General features: G+C 48.4%; 3 protein-coding genes across 3 annotated transcripts; 1 reads left to right on the top strand and 2 right to left on the bottom strand.

Moving 5' to 3' along the window:
• Positions 1-33: 33 nt before the first annotated feature.
• On the bottom strand, positions 34-3,207 carry C922_05012 (hypothetical protein; the record flags this gene model as incomplete). Its single annotated transcript, XM_008820585.1, has 1 exon — positions 34-3,207. One exon carries the CDS (start codon positions 3,205-3,207, stop codon positions 34-36), a length of 3,174 nt encoding a protein of 1,057 aa, XP_008818807.1.
• A 1,514-nt stretch (positions 3,208-4,721) lies between these two features.
• C922_05011 (hypothetical protein) lies at positions 4,722-12,091 on the top strand (the record flags this gene model as incomplete). The annotated part of the gene is made up of 24 exons (XM_008820584.1): positions 4,722-4,802; positions 5,127-5,253; positions 5,420-5,523; positions 5,731-5,895; positions 6,031-6,112; positions 6,230-6,548; positions 6,711-6,818; positions 6,992-7,193; positions 7,417-7,736; positions 7,933-8,058; positions 8,181-8,424; positions 8,512-8,632; positions 8,730-8,936; positions 9,045-9,109; positions 9,233-9,351; positions 9,487-9,562; positions 9,703-9,783; positions 9,953-10,199; positions 10,413-10,576; positions 10,702-10,839; positions 10,988-11,183; positions 11,337-11,395; positions 11,649-11,765; positions 11,930-12,091. The coding sequence occupies 24 exons, from the start codon at positions 4,722-4,724 to the stop codon at positions 12,089-12,091; spliced, it is 3,630 nt and encodes a 1,209-aa protein (XP_008818806.1).
• An 839-nt stretch (positions 12,092-12,930) lies between these two features.
• C922_05010 (60S ribosomal protein) lies at positions 12,931-13,386 on the bottom strand (the record flags this gene model as incomplete). Its single annotated transcript, XM_008820583.1, has 2 exons — positions 12,931-13,133; positions 13,263-13,386. 2 exons carry the CDS (start codon positions 13,384-13,386, stop codon positions 12,931-12,933), a joined length of 327 nt encoding a protein of 108 aa, XP_008818805.1.
• Positions 13,387-14,789: the final 1,403 nt, after the last annotated feature.

The raw sequence follows: 14,789 nt of genomic DNA, 5'->3' as shown, positions 1-14,789 counted from the left end.
GTTCCGCTAACCGCTTTGGGTTGCCGCCCCACCTCACAAGTTCATGTAGCGCAGTATCGTGCTGGAGATCTGCTGCGAGATGTTTTTCACGAAGGCAGGGGCGTCTATGTTTGTAATAAAGTTTTTCTTTCGCCTGGAGTTGCACAAATAGGTGGTGTAAATATCTTCGATGTTTCCGAGTTCCATTTCGCAGAGCCACATGTCGAAGAGGATATCATGGATGAGCTTCCTGGATTGGTTTTTGTGTCCCTCGGGTGAATTCTCCTCATTGGGAGTGTCCCATTCGTTCGGCGGAAACCAATCAGCTTTCTCTTCCCGTTTGTGCAGTTTGGTTGGTGGCAGTTCCGTTCTCCCTTGTTGGGTGTGTAGCTCGCTGAAGCGGGAGTAGCGGTTATCACCACGGTATGGGTTATCCGCACCGTAGCGATTATCCCCCGTTTTGTAAAACTTGCTCTCCAACGTTTTGTACGCATCCGTGGTGTACTTCCAGAGGTGTTCCAGGGAGAACCCGCTGATCCCGGCTTGCGGGCTTGTAGGCTTCCCCGATTCCTCTCTCTTCAGAACCTTCACAAGGTGCATGATGTCCTTCTGCACCTGCTTAATTCTTCTGTCAATGCCGTTATATATTTTTACAATCAGCTGGAGCTTAAACTGGTCTGTGTCTTCCTCAGCTTCGTCCTCATGGTTCCCTTCCATGGGGTTGCCACCTTTCACTTCCCCTCCTGTTGCTGCTACTAGACTGTTCGTCATCCTTCTGGATAACTTCCCATCATCGCGAACGGTTAAGTTTGTGTCCTTGTTAAGTCTATATAACTCCGGTAGGGCGACATGGGGGGAGGAGCTTCTGGACCAAATTTCGTTGTGCTTGCCACCGGAGAAGGGTTCCCTCCTCCTCAGTGGGTTCTCCTTTCCCCCTTCATTCCCTCTAACATTGCCGCTAACATTGCCGCTAACATTGCAGTGGTAGAGGGGGGGGTGTTCTCTGTGGGAAGTTGGGTCACTCTCCAGGTAGATATCCTCTTCTGGGGGGGTGCTCTCGTTGCCGAAAGGATCACTGGCCGCCCCCTCGTGATGACCGCTCTGCCCTGAGCCTCCTCCCCCCAAGTCGATATCGATTTGATATTCATCAATCTCCTTTTCAATTAATATCCTATACTTGTATGCCTTCTCCTTGAGCAGATAAAATTTGGTCTTTATCTGATAAAGGTTATAATCTGGAAAGACAATCATTTGATACAGATGAAATGTCTTAAGGGAGCTTTTTCCCTCTGCAGTGTCAAGTCTCTTCCTCGTTGAAACTTCTTCTCCTTTCGATTGGGACACCTTCGATTTCACTTCCCTCTGGTGAGGGGGCGTTTTGGAGGGATCGTCCTGTCCATAAGGTATAGAAGCTCTGGACGGTATAGAAGCTCTGGAGGGTACAGATGCCCTGGTAGGTATAGACGCCCTCGAAGGTATAGACGCCCTGGAAGGTATAGAAGCTCTGGAAGATCCACAGAAGTTGACCTCACGCCTATCGGTCCTTCTCACGTCCACCTCCCCTCCTGTATAATGTGCAATGCTATCTGACAACTCTCGAGTGAGTGTGTTGTCTCTCACCCTTTCGTCCGAATCCCCTCCGCTGACATGGGACAACAGAACGCTGCGAGTCGTCTTCATCCTCTTCGCGCGGAACATGAGAGCCCTGATGGTGGTGACCCAATAGTTAAACTCTGGCAAACTTTTACACGTCAGGGTTACCTTCTTCTTTTCATTCATGTAGACGATGGAAAAGGATAGCCTCTTCAAGATATCGACCTTGAGATTCTCCAGGATGTCTTCATGGACGGTCCTTATTTCGAGGCTATTTATCGTTCGGAAGTAAATCTTGCACTGCTCATCTGTCTTCCTGGATGAAAACCATTTAATGAAATTCAAATCCTTACTTACGAAGAAGAAGCGCAAGTGAGGAATGCTATAAACAGTATGCTTCAGCAGATTTCCTCCTTCCTTTGTGTATTCTATGGCTCTCAGCACCTCCGGGAAGTTTAGAGGGTCCATGAGCTTCTCCTGCACGTGGTTCTTCCTTCTTATTAGGTATTCCTCATTTGGTTTCACATCTCCTAATGACTGCTGCTCATATCGCTCGCAGATTCTGTAATATGCGTAAATGCCCCCTTTTAGTCGTATTTTTTGTATATTTTTTTGTTTCTCCTTGAAGAGGTTATCTTCGGTGAGTTTTTCCAGACGCACGAGATAGAAATCCTCGTTCGCGATGTTGATGCAGAAGTTGTGCACGCACCGTTGTACTTCTTGCCTACTCATGCCGCGCCCCCAGCGGTACGCAAAGGGCTTGTCATCACACCACAGGCGGCACATGTGGGAAAGCGAATCGGGGGGAGAAATACGAGAAGCGGTTGGCGAGGCGACAGGTGAAGCGGTAGCAGAATCGGTTGGCGAAGGGATTGGTGAAGCAGCAGGGGAAGCGGGAGCAGAATCGGTAGGAGAAGATCCAGGAAAAGCGGTAGGAATAGCGATAGAAGAAGCGCGAGGAGACGCGGCGAGTGCAACATTCGTGGGGTGAAGACCTCCCACCGGGTGAATAGCCTCCACTGGGTCCATCGCATTCGCCTCACCCGCACCCACGTTCGAGCTGCACCCACCGGAGTTGCCATCTTCCCCCCTGTCTGTCCCCAAGATGGTGTTCTCCTGGATACTCTTTAAGATCTTCTCAATGGAGTTGGTCGAAGAGAAGTTCTCCTGCCTGCTTAGCCCCGTGGGTTTGCTCCTCTGAAACTGGGCTTGCAGCGTACCTCCATAGTGATCAATACGTTGTTTTCCTTCTCCCTTTGAGATGACCCTTCCGATGGAACTTTCGTTGTGCATTCCAGAGCACTCTGTGTGTAGCGTCTCCTCACTCGGCTCGTTCACCATCACGTGGGGCCCCTTGTCGGTCTTTCCACAGAAGTAATTCTCTTCATTCCATTTGTTTGCCTTATCTGATTGGTTCGCTCTGTTTGACTCGTTGACTGATGGCGGTCGCTCCTGCGACGGGGACCTGTAAATCCTCTGGAACTCCTTCTCCAGATTGGCAAAGTCGATGGTGGCGATGTTTGAAATGTTCACGACATGCGCATCGTTGTTATTCTCCTTGTTGTCACAGGGGCCGTCGAATTTGAGGTCCTCCTCGAGGGGGTGCTGGTCTGTGCGCTTCTTCTGTTCGTTCATTTTGTGAGTGCCCTCGGAGAATAAGTGAGTGATACACGTGGCAATATATAGAAAGACGGCCTCTGTGATGACTGCAACGTAGTCCCACCCCAGGGGCCCCCTTTAATAACAATGCTCCGTTTCTTTTTTTTCGGCTAGACGGGTCAGGTAACTTCAGACTTCAAAAACAGGCGTGTTCCAAGGCGCGCATTCGCAGCGGCGTGTAGGAATTAGCTCCTTTGGCGAGTTACGTCTTGATAATTCTCCTCTGGGTCATTCACGCGTGGAAGGGGAGCAATCGAAGGAGAAGTCAAAGGGACGAAAAATCAAACGGACGAGCAATCAGACGAAGGAGCAGACATGTGTGCACACATAACTACAGAAATGGGTGAACGCCATGGAAAATAACTGCGGAGCGAAGCAGCTGCTCCCGAAGGCGAAAAAACGCAACGGGGGGGAATGACTTCCCTATTTCACTCCCCAAAGGTATACACCTCGTGATAAAGACAACGACAGTGCTTATATCAATGGTAAATCGTAAGTCATGGGTGCGAAATGTGTGCTTTGTCATCGGATGAGGTGACAAAACTGCTTCTGTGAAAAATCATTCTACATATATATATTTTTATTTTATTTTTTTTTTTTTTTTATCTTATTTTTATCTTATGAGATACAGATCTTATTTTGATCCTATTTTTATCTTATTTTTATTTTTTTTTTTTTTTTGGGCACGCGTTAAAGTTGCTCATCCGATGTGCGTGTGGCCCAGACGATAGTACGTATTGGGGGGGGAAAATGCTCGCCAGTTCCCCACTAGGTGGGGAAGTGAGGAGCCTGCACATGCGTGAGCGCTTCTCTTCTCGTTACATATGTGAACATATGCGCGGCAGGGGAAAGGAAAGAAACAAAAAGGACAAATGCTGAACTAGGGCGAAGTTAGCTGAGGTGGCGTGAATTGGCCGAGGTAATGTCACCCTGGGGTAGCGTAAACAAAGTGTACCCCGAGGGTGAAGTGGAACCGTGGGGGAATTACCTCGAGTGGTGTAAGCGTCGCGTTCCTTTTCACCAATCAGGTGAGTGAGCCGGGAATCCATCGTCATTAAAGTTCGTCCAGGTTCTCACGAGGTTATGCGAGAATGGGCGCAGCATGTGTAAAGTTGGCTTCTCTGTACTCCTCCTGTACACTTAGGAAATGTACATAAGGATGCACATATGCAAAGCTAACACTGCTATGCGCATTTCTCCTGAGTGCCGGGTGGCGATCCGCTCAGACTAGTCAACTGAGCGAGGAAGCATAATTAGTTCAACTAACAAGGGTCACGAAAAGAGCAAACTCGTTCCAGTGAACCGACCCCACCGCGCGTGCACACCAACAGGAAGAACAGACATTTGAAATGTGTGCAGGAATAGGGAGAACGAATCAGTCACGCTCGTGTGGGGAGACTTCCCCTTCTAGCCATAATGAGAAGGAATTATTTATTTAATTTTTTTTATTTTATTCTTTTTTCTTCTGATGAGCATTTTTTAGGAGCAAAATGGATAACAGGGAAGTGAAGAAACGCCCTGGAGAAATAGATGACGTTTATTTCTGTGACACCATAAGGAGGGAGCTCCAGGTAGGGAGACACATGAAAGAGTCCATGGCAGCAGAGCTGTCAGTTCGTGTAAACGTGGTGCGCATCCTGGGGGGTGTAAACAGCAGCGCATATATGAGGAAAAAAAAAAAAAAAAGAAGGTGCAACTGAGGAAGGTACCACCTCCCATGAGCTATCATTCCGCTGTTCTTTCCTCTGTGCCCATGGTGGACTCACCTGCGCGGGGAGCACCTCGGAAGGGAGGAGCAACGTCTCCCTCGCTATGATACTTCTTTAAGGTACTCCTGTCCATGATTGAAGATTTCTCTACCCATGTTGCTCCTCTACTCTTTCCCTGCCTCAAAGCTGATAACGGATGAATACAAGCAGAAGACGCAAAGGAAGTTCTTCTTAAAGTGCATCCTAAAGACAGAACTTCTTGTAGTGACAATTTTTTTGGCTCCCCTGTTGGCGTGCTTAATTTTTCTGGAGGGTATGGCTGTGGCTTTGGCAGTGGCACTGAGGAAGTCAAATCACGGACGCGTGGGAGAAAGCGGCATTCTTCTTGACCGTTCCTGAGTCCACTCAGCAGGGCTCGCTACGCATCTCCCCTCTATGTCCCACCTCTCACTTCCACTACATTATATCCCACTCTGCAGACAACGACATAATCAGTTCGCACTACCTGACGGCCCTGTTCTTTCTCATATCGCTGTTGCTTCTGCTGTTCGTCTTTCTCTATTACGAGATTGAAGATGCCCAAGTAGGTCGAATGCAGAGTCGCGCAAGCGTATGCATAGGGAGATCGTCCCTAGGTACCGCCATAAGAGGGAGGCTCAAGGAAAGGTTTCTCCTTTGGCCTACACTTACATTCGCGCAGCCCCTCTGCATACTTCCCACGTGTGCTACGCAGTCCTTTCACACACTGGAGCATGTTAGCAGACAGTCAAATGTTCCTCCCTCCCTGCAGACCAACCAGTTTTTGAGAAAAATAAACGGAGCTTCTAACTTATTGTCACCAAGGAATGTCTCCAAAAAAAAGAAGGAAGACGATTGTCATTTGAATTATTTGTCCAACTCTCATTTTATTTTCATTCAGAGAAACAAGAGATGGGAACTGCTGCCGACGAACCTGGTAGGACCGTACAGAGGAACGGAACGGCTGCTGGCTGCAGCAGGTTACTTATCGGGTCAGTTATCGACTCACTCATTGACGCACTCACTGGGTCACTCCTCAACCGACTTGCTTCTCCCCCCCTCCACCGTGCAGCTAATCAAGCAGGACATCTTCTTGCTACGTGCCGGGGACCTAATCCCCTGTAGATGTGTGGAATACGACATAGAGGAGGGCAGTACGTGCGTCGAGCTAATTCTATCCTGCTTGGTTCATTTGTCCACCTTGGGAATGTACACGTGGTTTGCTAACCCCCTTTATGATGATCGCCGTTGTTTTCATCACCACCTTACAGCGTACGGGCGGGGCTACCAAAAGTATGAGGTGTTCATGCCGATGGACAAGGATCAAATTAGCATGAACCTGCTGACGAGGCACGGGAAGGACGACAAGGGCGACTACCTGCCCTCATTCCACCTCTACTCATTCGTGGCACAAGAAAACGTGTCCATAAGCACCATCAGAAAGTATATGTTAGACTCCACAGAGGAGAACAAAATTTCGAAGCATAAGGGTAACCTGAGGAATGTAATCCTGACGGAGAAGATTCACACGTTTTACCTGTACACGTGGGTTATTCTCTTTCCCGTTTCTGTCGTGGCAGCGGCGGTGTAGTAAGATTGCATGAGTGGGTTGCCCCAACAGGGGCTACCTTTAACCTGGAATAGCTCTAATGTAGAGTAGCTCTAACCTGGCGTATCTCTCATCCGGAGTACTTCTCATCGGGAGTACCTCACTCCTGGGTGGTCATACCCCCTACTTTCCCCCCCTCGCAGCTTCACCGACATGAAGAGCCACCGAGGGGATGTTCCCCACTTTGTCATTATCTACTTTCTGCTGTACAGCGTGCTGATGTCGATCACGATGCTGCCCTTTTTCCACAGGTAGGGTTTTGCCACATCGCGGGAAGAGCAGGAAAGCTAACTGGAACGGCAGCTGGAAAGAGAACTGGCTAGACTGCCGCGTACAGATGTCGCGAACACACGCCGCCATACATCGTTGGATACCATTTTGCGCGGCTCTTCTACCTTCCTTTCCTTTTCTACTCCCTCTGAAGAATCTTCTCAGAGCTGATATACGGATACTGCTCCTCTCTGAATCTCATCTATGAAAGTTATTTTAAGGACGAGATGAACTACGAAAGGGATTTCTCCTCTTCATTCGACTTCTCCACCACAACAGAGGATACTGGCTATGCAGACAAGAAGCGCTTCGGGCTGTTTTACACACTGAAGAGCATATTTTTTTTAATCATTAAGGTGAGACTCCACTGCGAAGTTCTTTTGTCTTCTTGTTCTTCTGTCCCTTCTGGGGGAGGAGAGACAGACATATCCCGGTGGTAATGCCCCCAAAGGAAGAGAAGTTGCCTCCCGTAGGTTTAACTCTACCTCCTCAGATGTCTAACTATGCCATCTTTTTTTTTCATTTTATCTTATTTTATTTTATCTTTTTTCTTCCCTGTGATGGCATCTCCCCCCGCAGGGCATCAAAATCGATAAATGCTACCTGAACATCCTGAGCGACTGCTCAGTGCTGTGTTTTCTAGACAGTAGCGGAATCCTACTAGACACCAATCACAGCATTAAGGAGATCTGCCTGTATAATTGCATGAATTCGAAGGAGACCCCGTCAAGCTCGACTATGATGAAGGCAGTGGCAAATCACCAGAACTACATCCTGACCGTTATTGATATCCTAATGGACAACAAGAGCATGTATGCTTATCAGAGGATTAAGAACCGGAAAATCCTCCACTCTCTCTTTTTGTTGTCCTACTACACGCAAGTCCCTAAATATGTGAAGTAAGATCATTTGGAGGTGGGGAGTCTCTGCGGCTGTTCGGAAGCGGCTACTGCCGTGTTGGTGTGCACACCCTTGCTGGTGGTGAGGGGACACATATATTGAGCAGTTGGCAAACCTACACCGCCCTTCTAGAGGTAGGGAAGGCATTCCTACTCATCAGTGCCCTGTTGTCATCTGCTTCCTCCTCCCCAACAGACTCCTGGACGAGTTCCAGAACAACATCATGAATTACATGAATCAGCTGGACTACAGCCACCTCTTCATTTGTCTCTGCGACATTGGCAACATTTCGTATCCATACAATAAGTTTGTCTTCCAGAAGTGAGTGTCAGCGGAGGGGCGCCAAAGCGATTTCACTGCTAAGCGGTTGAACTGCTAAACAGTTGCTCTCCCACGGTGGACCCACTCCCCTGTACGCGGACCGCTTCCCCTTCCCCTGATAGGCTCTTCCTTTGCGTGGAAAACAAAAGCAACTACGAGTTGTACAAGAAAAAGAGTAGCGAGCTGAAGAAGCATAGGAAGAGCACGAGGGACGGTGGCGAGTTGCCATACCACGTGGAGGAGCACGCCGAGAAGGGGCAAGCCCCGGGCATCAACATATACGATGCGGTCACGTCCAGGGACAACTTTGTCTTTGCCTTTATCCTGTGCGAGAAGAAGAAAGACAAGTACCACCTCTTTCTGAAGGTGGGTTTTGGGGCGGGTTGCAGCACGTCATCCAAGCCGTCATCCACAGCGCCACACACACAGCCATGTACCCTCCCCCACGCGCAGGGACAACTGGACGCCCTCGTGAACAAGTGCATGTTCTACTACGACGGGGAGGCCATCAAGAGACTTAAGCGGAGGAAGAAGAAGGTGCTGCGCATCCTGAATATGCAGTGGATTTCCTCAGGTGGGCCCAGCATCAGCATCTACACATATATATTTGTTCGTGTGTGTGTTTGTCCTTCTCTATCATTCTCCCTTTTGTCACTTGCTCCCCTCCGCAGGAATCGAAAGCATATGCTTTGCATACCGACCCCTGAGCAAAGAAGAGAGCAACTACCTAAAGGAGAACTTCCAGAAGAACATATACCTGTTGACAATAAATAAGCGGAAGGTGTACCACCTGAGGAACTTCTACAATGAGAGTCCCTTCCCTGTGAAGGGGAATGAGAAGTTCTTGTCCCACTTGCTCTCGACGAGTATCTTCATTGGTAAGCGGCGCGAGGGTGGCACAACGAGTATGTCTAGGTAACAGTACATAATTGGAATGGGACACAACTACACTGCCTGTGCACCACTATCATCCCTCCCCTGCTCAGGCAACTCCGCAGTGAAACTCATGACGAACAGCGAAATTCAGATGCGGATTAACGACTTCTACGATGTGGGTCTCTTTGAAATGGTGCCTTCCTGGTGGGCACAGGGAAGGAAGCGTGGAGCGCATACAGTCCGTTCTCAGCGCTTACCCCTCTATCAATATATCACTATTCATGACTCTTCCCCCCAGGCAGGAATCCGCTTCGTCCATTTCAGCAAAACGGATCAAGCAAACACGAGGAACGTGTCCAACTTGCTCGGCATGGAGACTAACTGGAACACATCCATCTCTCTGAGTCTCAACGATAAGTGAGTGGTCTCACAGTACTGTTAGCACGTTGAAATCCTGAGTGATGCTTTCTATTTTTTTTTTGTAACCTCTTTATCACCTCGATCCGATCGGCATACGTGTGTATATACTTTTCTGCCCTTCCCTCTCTGCAGGTCGAGCTTTAAAAACAGGGATGGGAAGGTTGTCATCCCGAGTGGCATCAACAACATTAAGACGCACATCCAGGAGGTGGGAAAAAGAGAAAAACAATTCGTAGTCACGATATGTTTAGTCCTATGCTTTACCTCACTGTGCAGATTTGTCTCTCACTATGCGTAGGCATATTCACCTGTGCATACTCCCTACCCGTTCCTCCGAAAAAAAAACAGGTGGATGACATCCCGTTGCGAGTGTCGTCCTACTCAGGATGCAACCAGTTCAACACGGCCGAGATGATCAAAATTCTGCTCGTAAGTTGGACTTGAGCCAGCGCCAAGCAGGGACTAAGCAGAGACGAAGCGGCGGATAAGGGCACCCGAATGAGACGTGTGGAGGCACCACTCCGGCCCCTTTTCCTTCCCTTTGATATACGCACACCAGTGCACCTCTTCTTCCATGCACTTCCTCTCCTCCGCACAGGAGAACAACGAAATCATCACCTGCGTTGGAAACAGCCTGAACTGCTGCAATTTCGAAATGTACAGCCTGTGTAATTACGCCGTGTCTATTCTGCTCCCGTACAATAATGCCTGTAAAGATTGCCAGGGGAAAAGAGAAAGGAACACCCCATTTGATGAGTTATCCACAAAGGAGAACCCCATCATCTCGTATGCCTCCTTCGTGAACACGCTGCCGTGTAATTTGATAATAGAGAAGAGTCGACTTGGTAGGTTTGAAGTGATCAAGTGATAAGCAGCGTGTTGGAAGTGGGAGCAGACTGTCAGAATGGATGTTGTCTTCCCGGAGTCGTTGGCTCTCTATGACCCTCCTCAGTGTGTACCACTCCACTCCGACTTCACTCCCAACGAGTTTTCTATGTCTCTTCTCGCCGCTCCATCGCAACCACTTCTATATGCGTCTTCTCGCCACTTCCTCACAGACCTCTCAGAAAACATAATGGAGCTCGTGTACAAACTACTGAAGAGTTCTAGGATCCACAAGAAGAACGTCTCGCTGACGATTTTTTTCTTCTACTTCTACTACTCCCAGTTGTCCTTCCTATTGTTCATCGTTTCGGTGTTGTTTTTGCCCCCCCTAATCTCGGTAGGGGTGCCTTTAGTTGCAAGCTGTGACTTCCTTCAGGGCGAACTCCCCCTCCAACACGTGCGATGCATGTCTTCAAGTTTCTTTCCAATTGTTTCATTGGACTTTCCGCTTTCCCCATACAGGTGATGGACTACCTCCTGTTCATCCTGCTGATCATCCCTCTGCTGTCAATCGCCCTCCTCGGCAACGACAACAACTATACCATAATGAACGAGATCCCCGACAGAGTCATCACGCGGGAGTTCCTCATGAAGAGGCTGGTATGGGTTCAGCGGCGAAGTAGTGCCGGAGTCATCTGAGCCCCTCTGTGGGGACACACCCCTTTGTTGACGTAGAAAGGGGAGCCTCTATTTCATTGTCTATGATTAACACACCTATTTTTTTTCTTCTTTCCCCCCCACGCGGCAGCTCCTCTACCTTATCAGGTGGATCATCTTCATGCTCTTGTGTGTCACGTTGGCGGTCTACTACGTACAGCACATTAACAGGCAGTTTGCCAGCAGATACATTTTACAGTCCAGCTTCAGCGAAGACGTCTTAAATTCATTGCAGAAGAATTTCATGGCGGATGTGGCGCACCACTGCACGGAGAGTGCGCATCTAAGTAGGCATCCAATTTTTCGCCCCGAGGGAAAGAGTGAAGGAGCTGCTTTAGTGAAACTGGTTTCAGCACTGCCGTAGAGATGGTAGTAGCATTCGATGCCCTACTCGACACTCCTTCCGCCGCGCTACGTCTGGCGCTCTTCCCCCCATACAGGCTCCTTCTACAAATGCCAGCTGCTCCTGTATTCATTTTCTGACAAGGAACCTATGGGTGTCCGGCGAAACATGGCGGGTGTGATGATCAAGCAGTCGCAGATATTTTTTTTTTTTGTTTTCTCCCTGTTGTTCTTTGTCTCTTCGCTGTCGCACAGTGACAGGTGAGAAGACGGGCTCCGTTCGAAGTCGCGTGTGCGCTGCGGCGCTTGCGTCTCTGTGCATTCGTTGCTGCGTGTGTGTTGGTGTGTATTCGTTGCGTCTTACCCCGCTTCATCCCTTCCCTCCACGTAGGTTCGAACCCCTGTACAAGCTCACCTGCATCAAAAACTCAAAAACATACTTCTCCTGCTTGTTCATTTTCCTCATTCTGAGCCTTCTGTACGTGGCATTCCGCATGTACATGCTCCCCCCCCAATACGTAATTCAGGTGAGACAAACTTCGCTGCACATGGCAGCTGTGATTACTACACCGCCTGGAGTATTTTGTGGTATCATGTTGGAGGCAACACTCCGCTGTACCATGTACGATGTACGTTTTTGTACCTACTACACATGGATCATCAATGCATGTTAACTTCTCCCCCTTGGCAGTCTCCCGATGCGACTCTCAGCATACTTATAGTCATCTCCAGCCTCATCATATTAACAACAAACGAAACGTTGAAGCGCATCGAGGCAAGGATCAAAACGAACAGGCAGAAATATCTGAAGGTTCTGTTTGGAACTCGCCTGGGCATGTGGAGCCCCAAGTGAGCTCCCGCTGGAGTTGGCCACAGGAGATGGCTTTCTGCGCCGCGGGAGGGTAGCCCGCTTGGCGAGTTTCCTCCTTCTTTTGAACTATCCCCTTAAGGTTCACTATCCGGAGGGGTTTCCCCTGATCACCCCTTTTTTTTTTTTTTTTATTTTTTTTGTTGGCACCCAGTAAGTGCACACTTGTTGTGTGTCTCGCTTGGCGAAGCTGGAGAGTCGCCACCATCATGTATAGTTAAACCAAATCGATGACTCCTTTAAGGGGGCCATTCGACACATGCGCTGCGCAGGAGGGCTACCTATCGCTGCTGGGATGGTAGCATAGCCAAGTAGCTGCAAAGATGATTAACCTCGTCGCGAGGCGATTCCCCGTTTTGGGGAAACCCTTCGTCAATCTGTCCCCATCGAAAGGACAACACACCAAACACACAGACTATTTGTCACCACTTTTTTAAAGTTACCTTTATGGGTTCATTGAAAATTAAGACTTCCTCATCAGAACACGTGGGGCAAGTTTCCCTGGTGCACAGTGGCGCCCCATCCGAAGCAGCGTGTACATACGTAAGGGCAATTATGTAGGTATATCTTTTCAGGAAAGAAAAAAAAAAAGAGAGAATGTCGCACAAAAGGACGAAAAGAAAGATGCGGAGAGAGCGGGGAAGCTACTGTCTCGGCACATCAACACAGGCGTCGATCTGGATTACTGCAAGAGGTTGCTCCGTAATGAAGTCTCCATGCTAGATTCTAAATCTTCAATTCTGAGGCACTTGTCAATCTTCTTCTCATCCTGGTATGGTTACTTTTCCCGTTTTCGATCCCACGTTGGCACTCCTCTTAGCATTCTACTCGTTCGTCTTGATAATGTCCGAGTCACCCACGTCTGTGATGACGAGGCAGCTGATTCGAAATAACTTCCCACAGGCAGTCCCTAGGTCGTTGTTGTCCCCGTGATAATCGTGAACCCCACATTTCGACAGCATAGCGTAGTATTCTATGACACTCCTCTGAATGGGTGGGCAGTTGCTGCTGACGATGACGAGCTTGCCTGGGGGGGTGAAGTAGTGGGAAAGACGAATACGAAGTGGTAGAGACATATATATCACCAGCATGTGCAAAGTATATTTACGTATGCACGTGATGCACACAGGTCGCGGCGGGCGAACCGCAGGGTTACCTTTCCCCATTCGCAGGGCCTTCAAGCAGGACTTCCTCCCAAACTGATATTTTCCGGACTTCATCACAAGCTGTAGCTTGGCGTTGATGTTATCTCCCGCGCTTTTCTTTGACTTCTTCGCCATGGTGAATTATTGACGGGGGAGCAACGGTGTGCCTTGGAGTGGGTGTTAAAAAAGCTGCGGAGCAAAGCAAGGGGGAGGGGGAATCAATGCGTGTGGGGATGCAGTCAACAGGGTAAAAAGCATTCATTCGCGTAGTTAAAGCAGCGCGCGAGAAGGAAGCTCTTCTCTTCCTACCTACTGAAGCGAACGCGCTATAAAATGAGTACCTTTCTTCGCGGAAAGAACAAGAGAAAAAAAAATTCCCTTCGCCCGCAGAGATGGTGCGAGGGTCAACCTTTTCTTACAATCCCAAATCGGGAGTAGAAGAAAGTTAAAAAAAAAAAAAGAACTGGTCACTTCTCACAGGAGGCAGTTCAGATGTTCAGTCAATCACATCGGAACTGTGAATACGTGTACATCGGGAGATGCCCATTTGAGGAGAAAGAAAAGAAAAAAAAAAAGAGAAAAAAGAAGAAAGAAAAAAGAAGAAAAAATGAACTCTTTTTCCAGATTGGATACACCGTTGCTTTGTTGCTACGTGGCTCGGATTATATAACCTGCCGAAGGTTCTCGGTCGCGGAAAGAGGAAGCGCCGATTCGAGTGGGACGGCGTCAAGGTACGCTATTGCCTCTCCTACATTGCATATATTTGCTTGTGCAGGAAAGAAAAGTTTAGCAGGCAATCTCCCAGTGCAGTCCCACTCGAATAGCAAATCGTCCTAAATCTCGTTCCACCCCCCCACACCCGACAAAGGCGACCCTGCGGCGGTGGGGGCTTCCCACCCGAATTCACCACCACGCGAACATACGGATCGGCGGCAAAACAAAAAAAAAAAGCCGCGCACTTTTGCATACGCGAGATAGAGTGCAGCGCAGCGGGAAAGGAAAACAATTCGAATAATTTTGTTCTTTTTTTTTTTTCTTAGGTTGTATCGGCAGAGGGCATTTATAATGGAGTGGTCCATTTGGATGGTGCGTTTCTTTTTTCCACGCATTTTGTAGTTTTAGCTTCTCCTTTCCAATTTTGTTCGCCGCAGAAATCGCCAAGGGGTAAAATCGTCCCCTCTGTTTTTTTCTTAAACAAAAAAAATAATAAAAAATTGGGGACAAGTTAGCCCCTTTGTTAAGCAAGAATGAAGCGTTAAAAAGGAATAAATTGAAATCTCCACATCGAGGAAAAAACAAATGAAGAACAGGTTAAAGGACAAAGAACAGACGCATTGACTACATCGTATGCGAAACTGTTTTCTTTTTTTTTTTTCATTTTCACAGGTTGGAAAAACTCTTTGCCCGCAAGGTTGCCAACCGTGCCGGCGTACTTCATAGTGTAGAAGTCTCTGAAAAAGAAAAGTGACCCACCTTCCTTCATCCCTTCAGTGTAGTGCTGCTAAGGGAAGAATAACCAGCGGACGAAGGTTATCTAC

This window comes from Plasmodium inui (assembly GCF_000524495.1).
Source record: "Plasmodium inui San Antonio 1 unplaced genomic scaffold supercont1.34, whole genome shotgun sequence".
Classification (NCBI taxonomy): Eukaryota; Apicomplexa; class Aconoidasida; order Haemosporida; family Plasmodiidae; genus Plasmodium; species Plasmodium inui.
The sequence above is the reverse complement of the archived record's forward strand: the minus strand, read 5'-3'. Positions and strand labels throughout refer to the sequence as shown.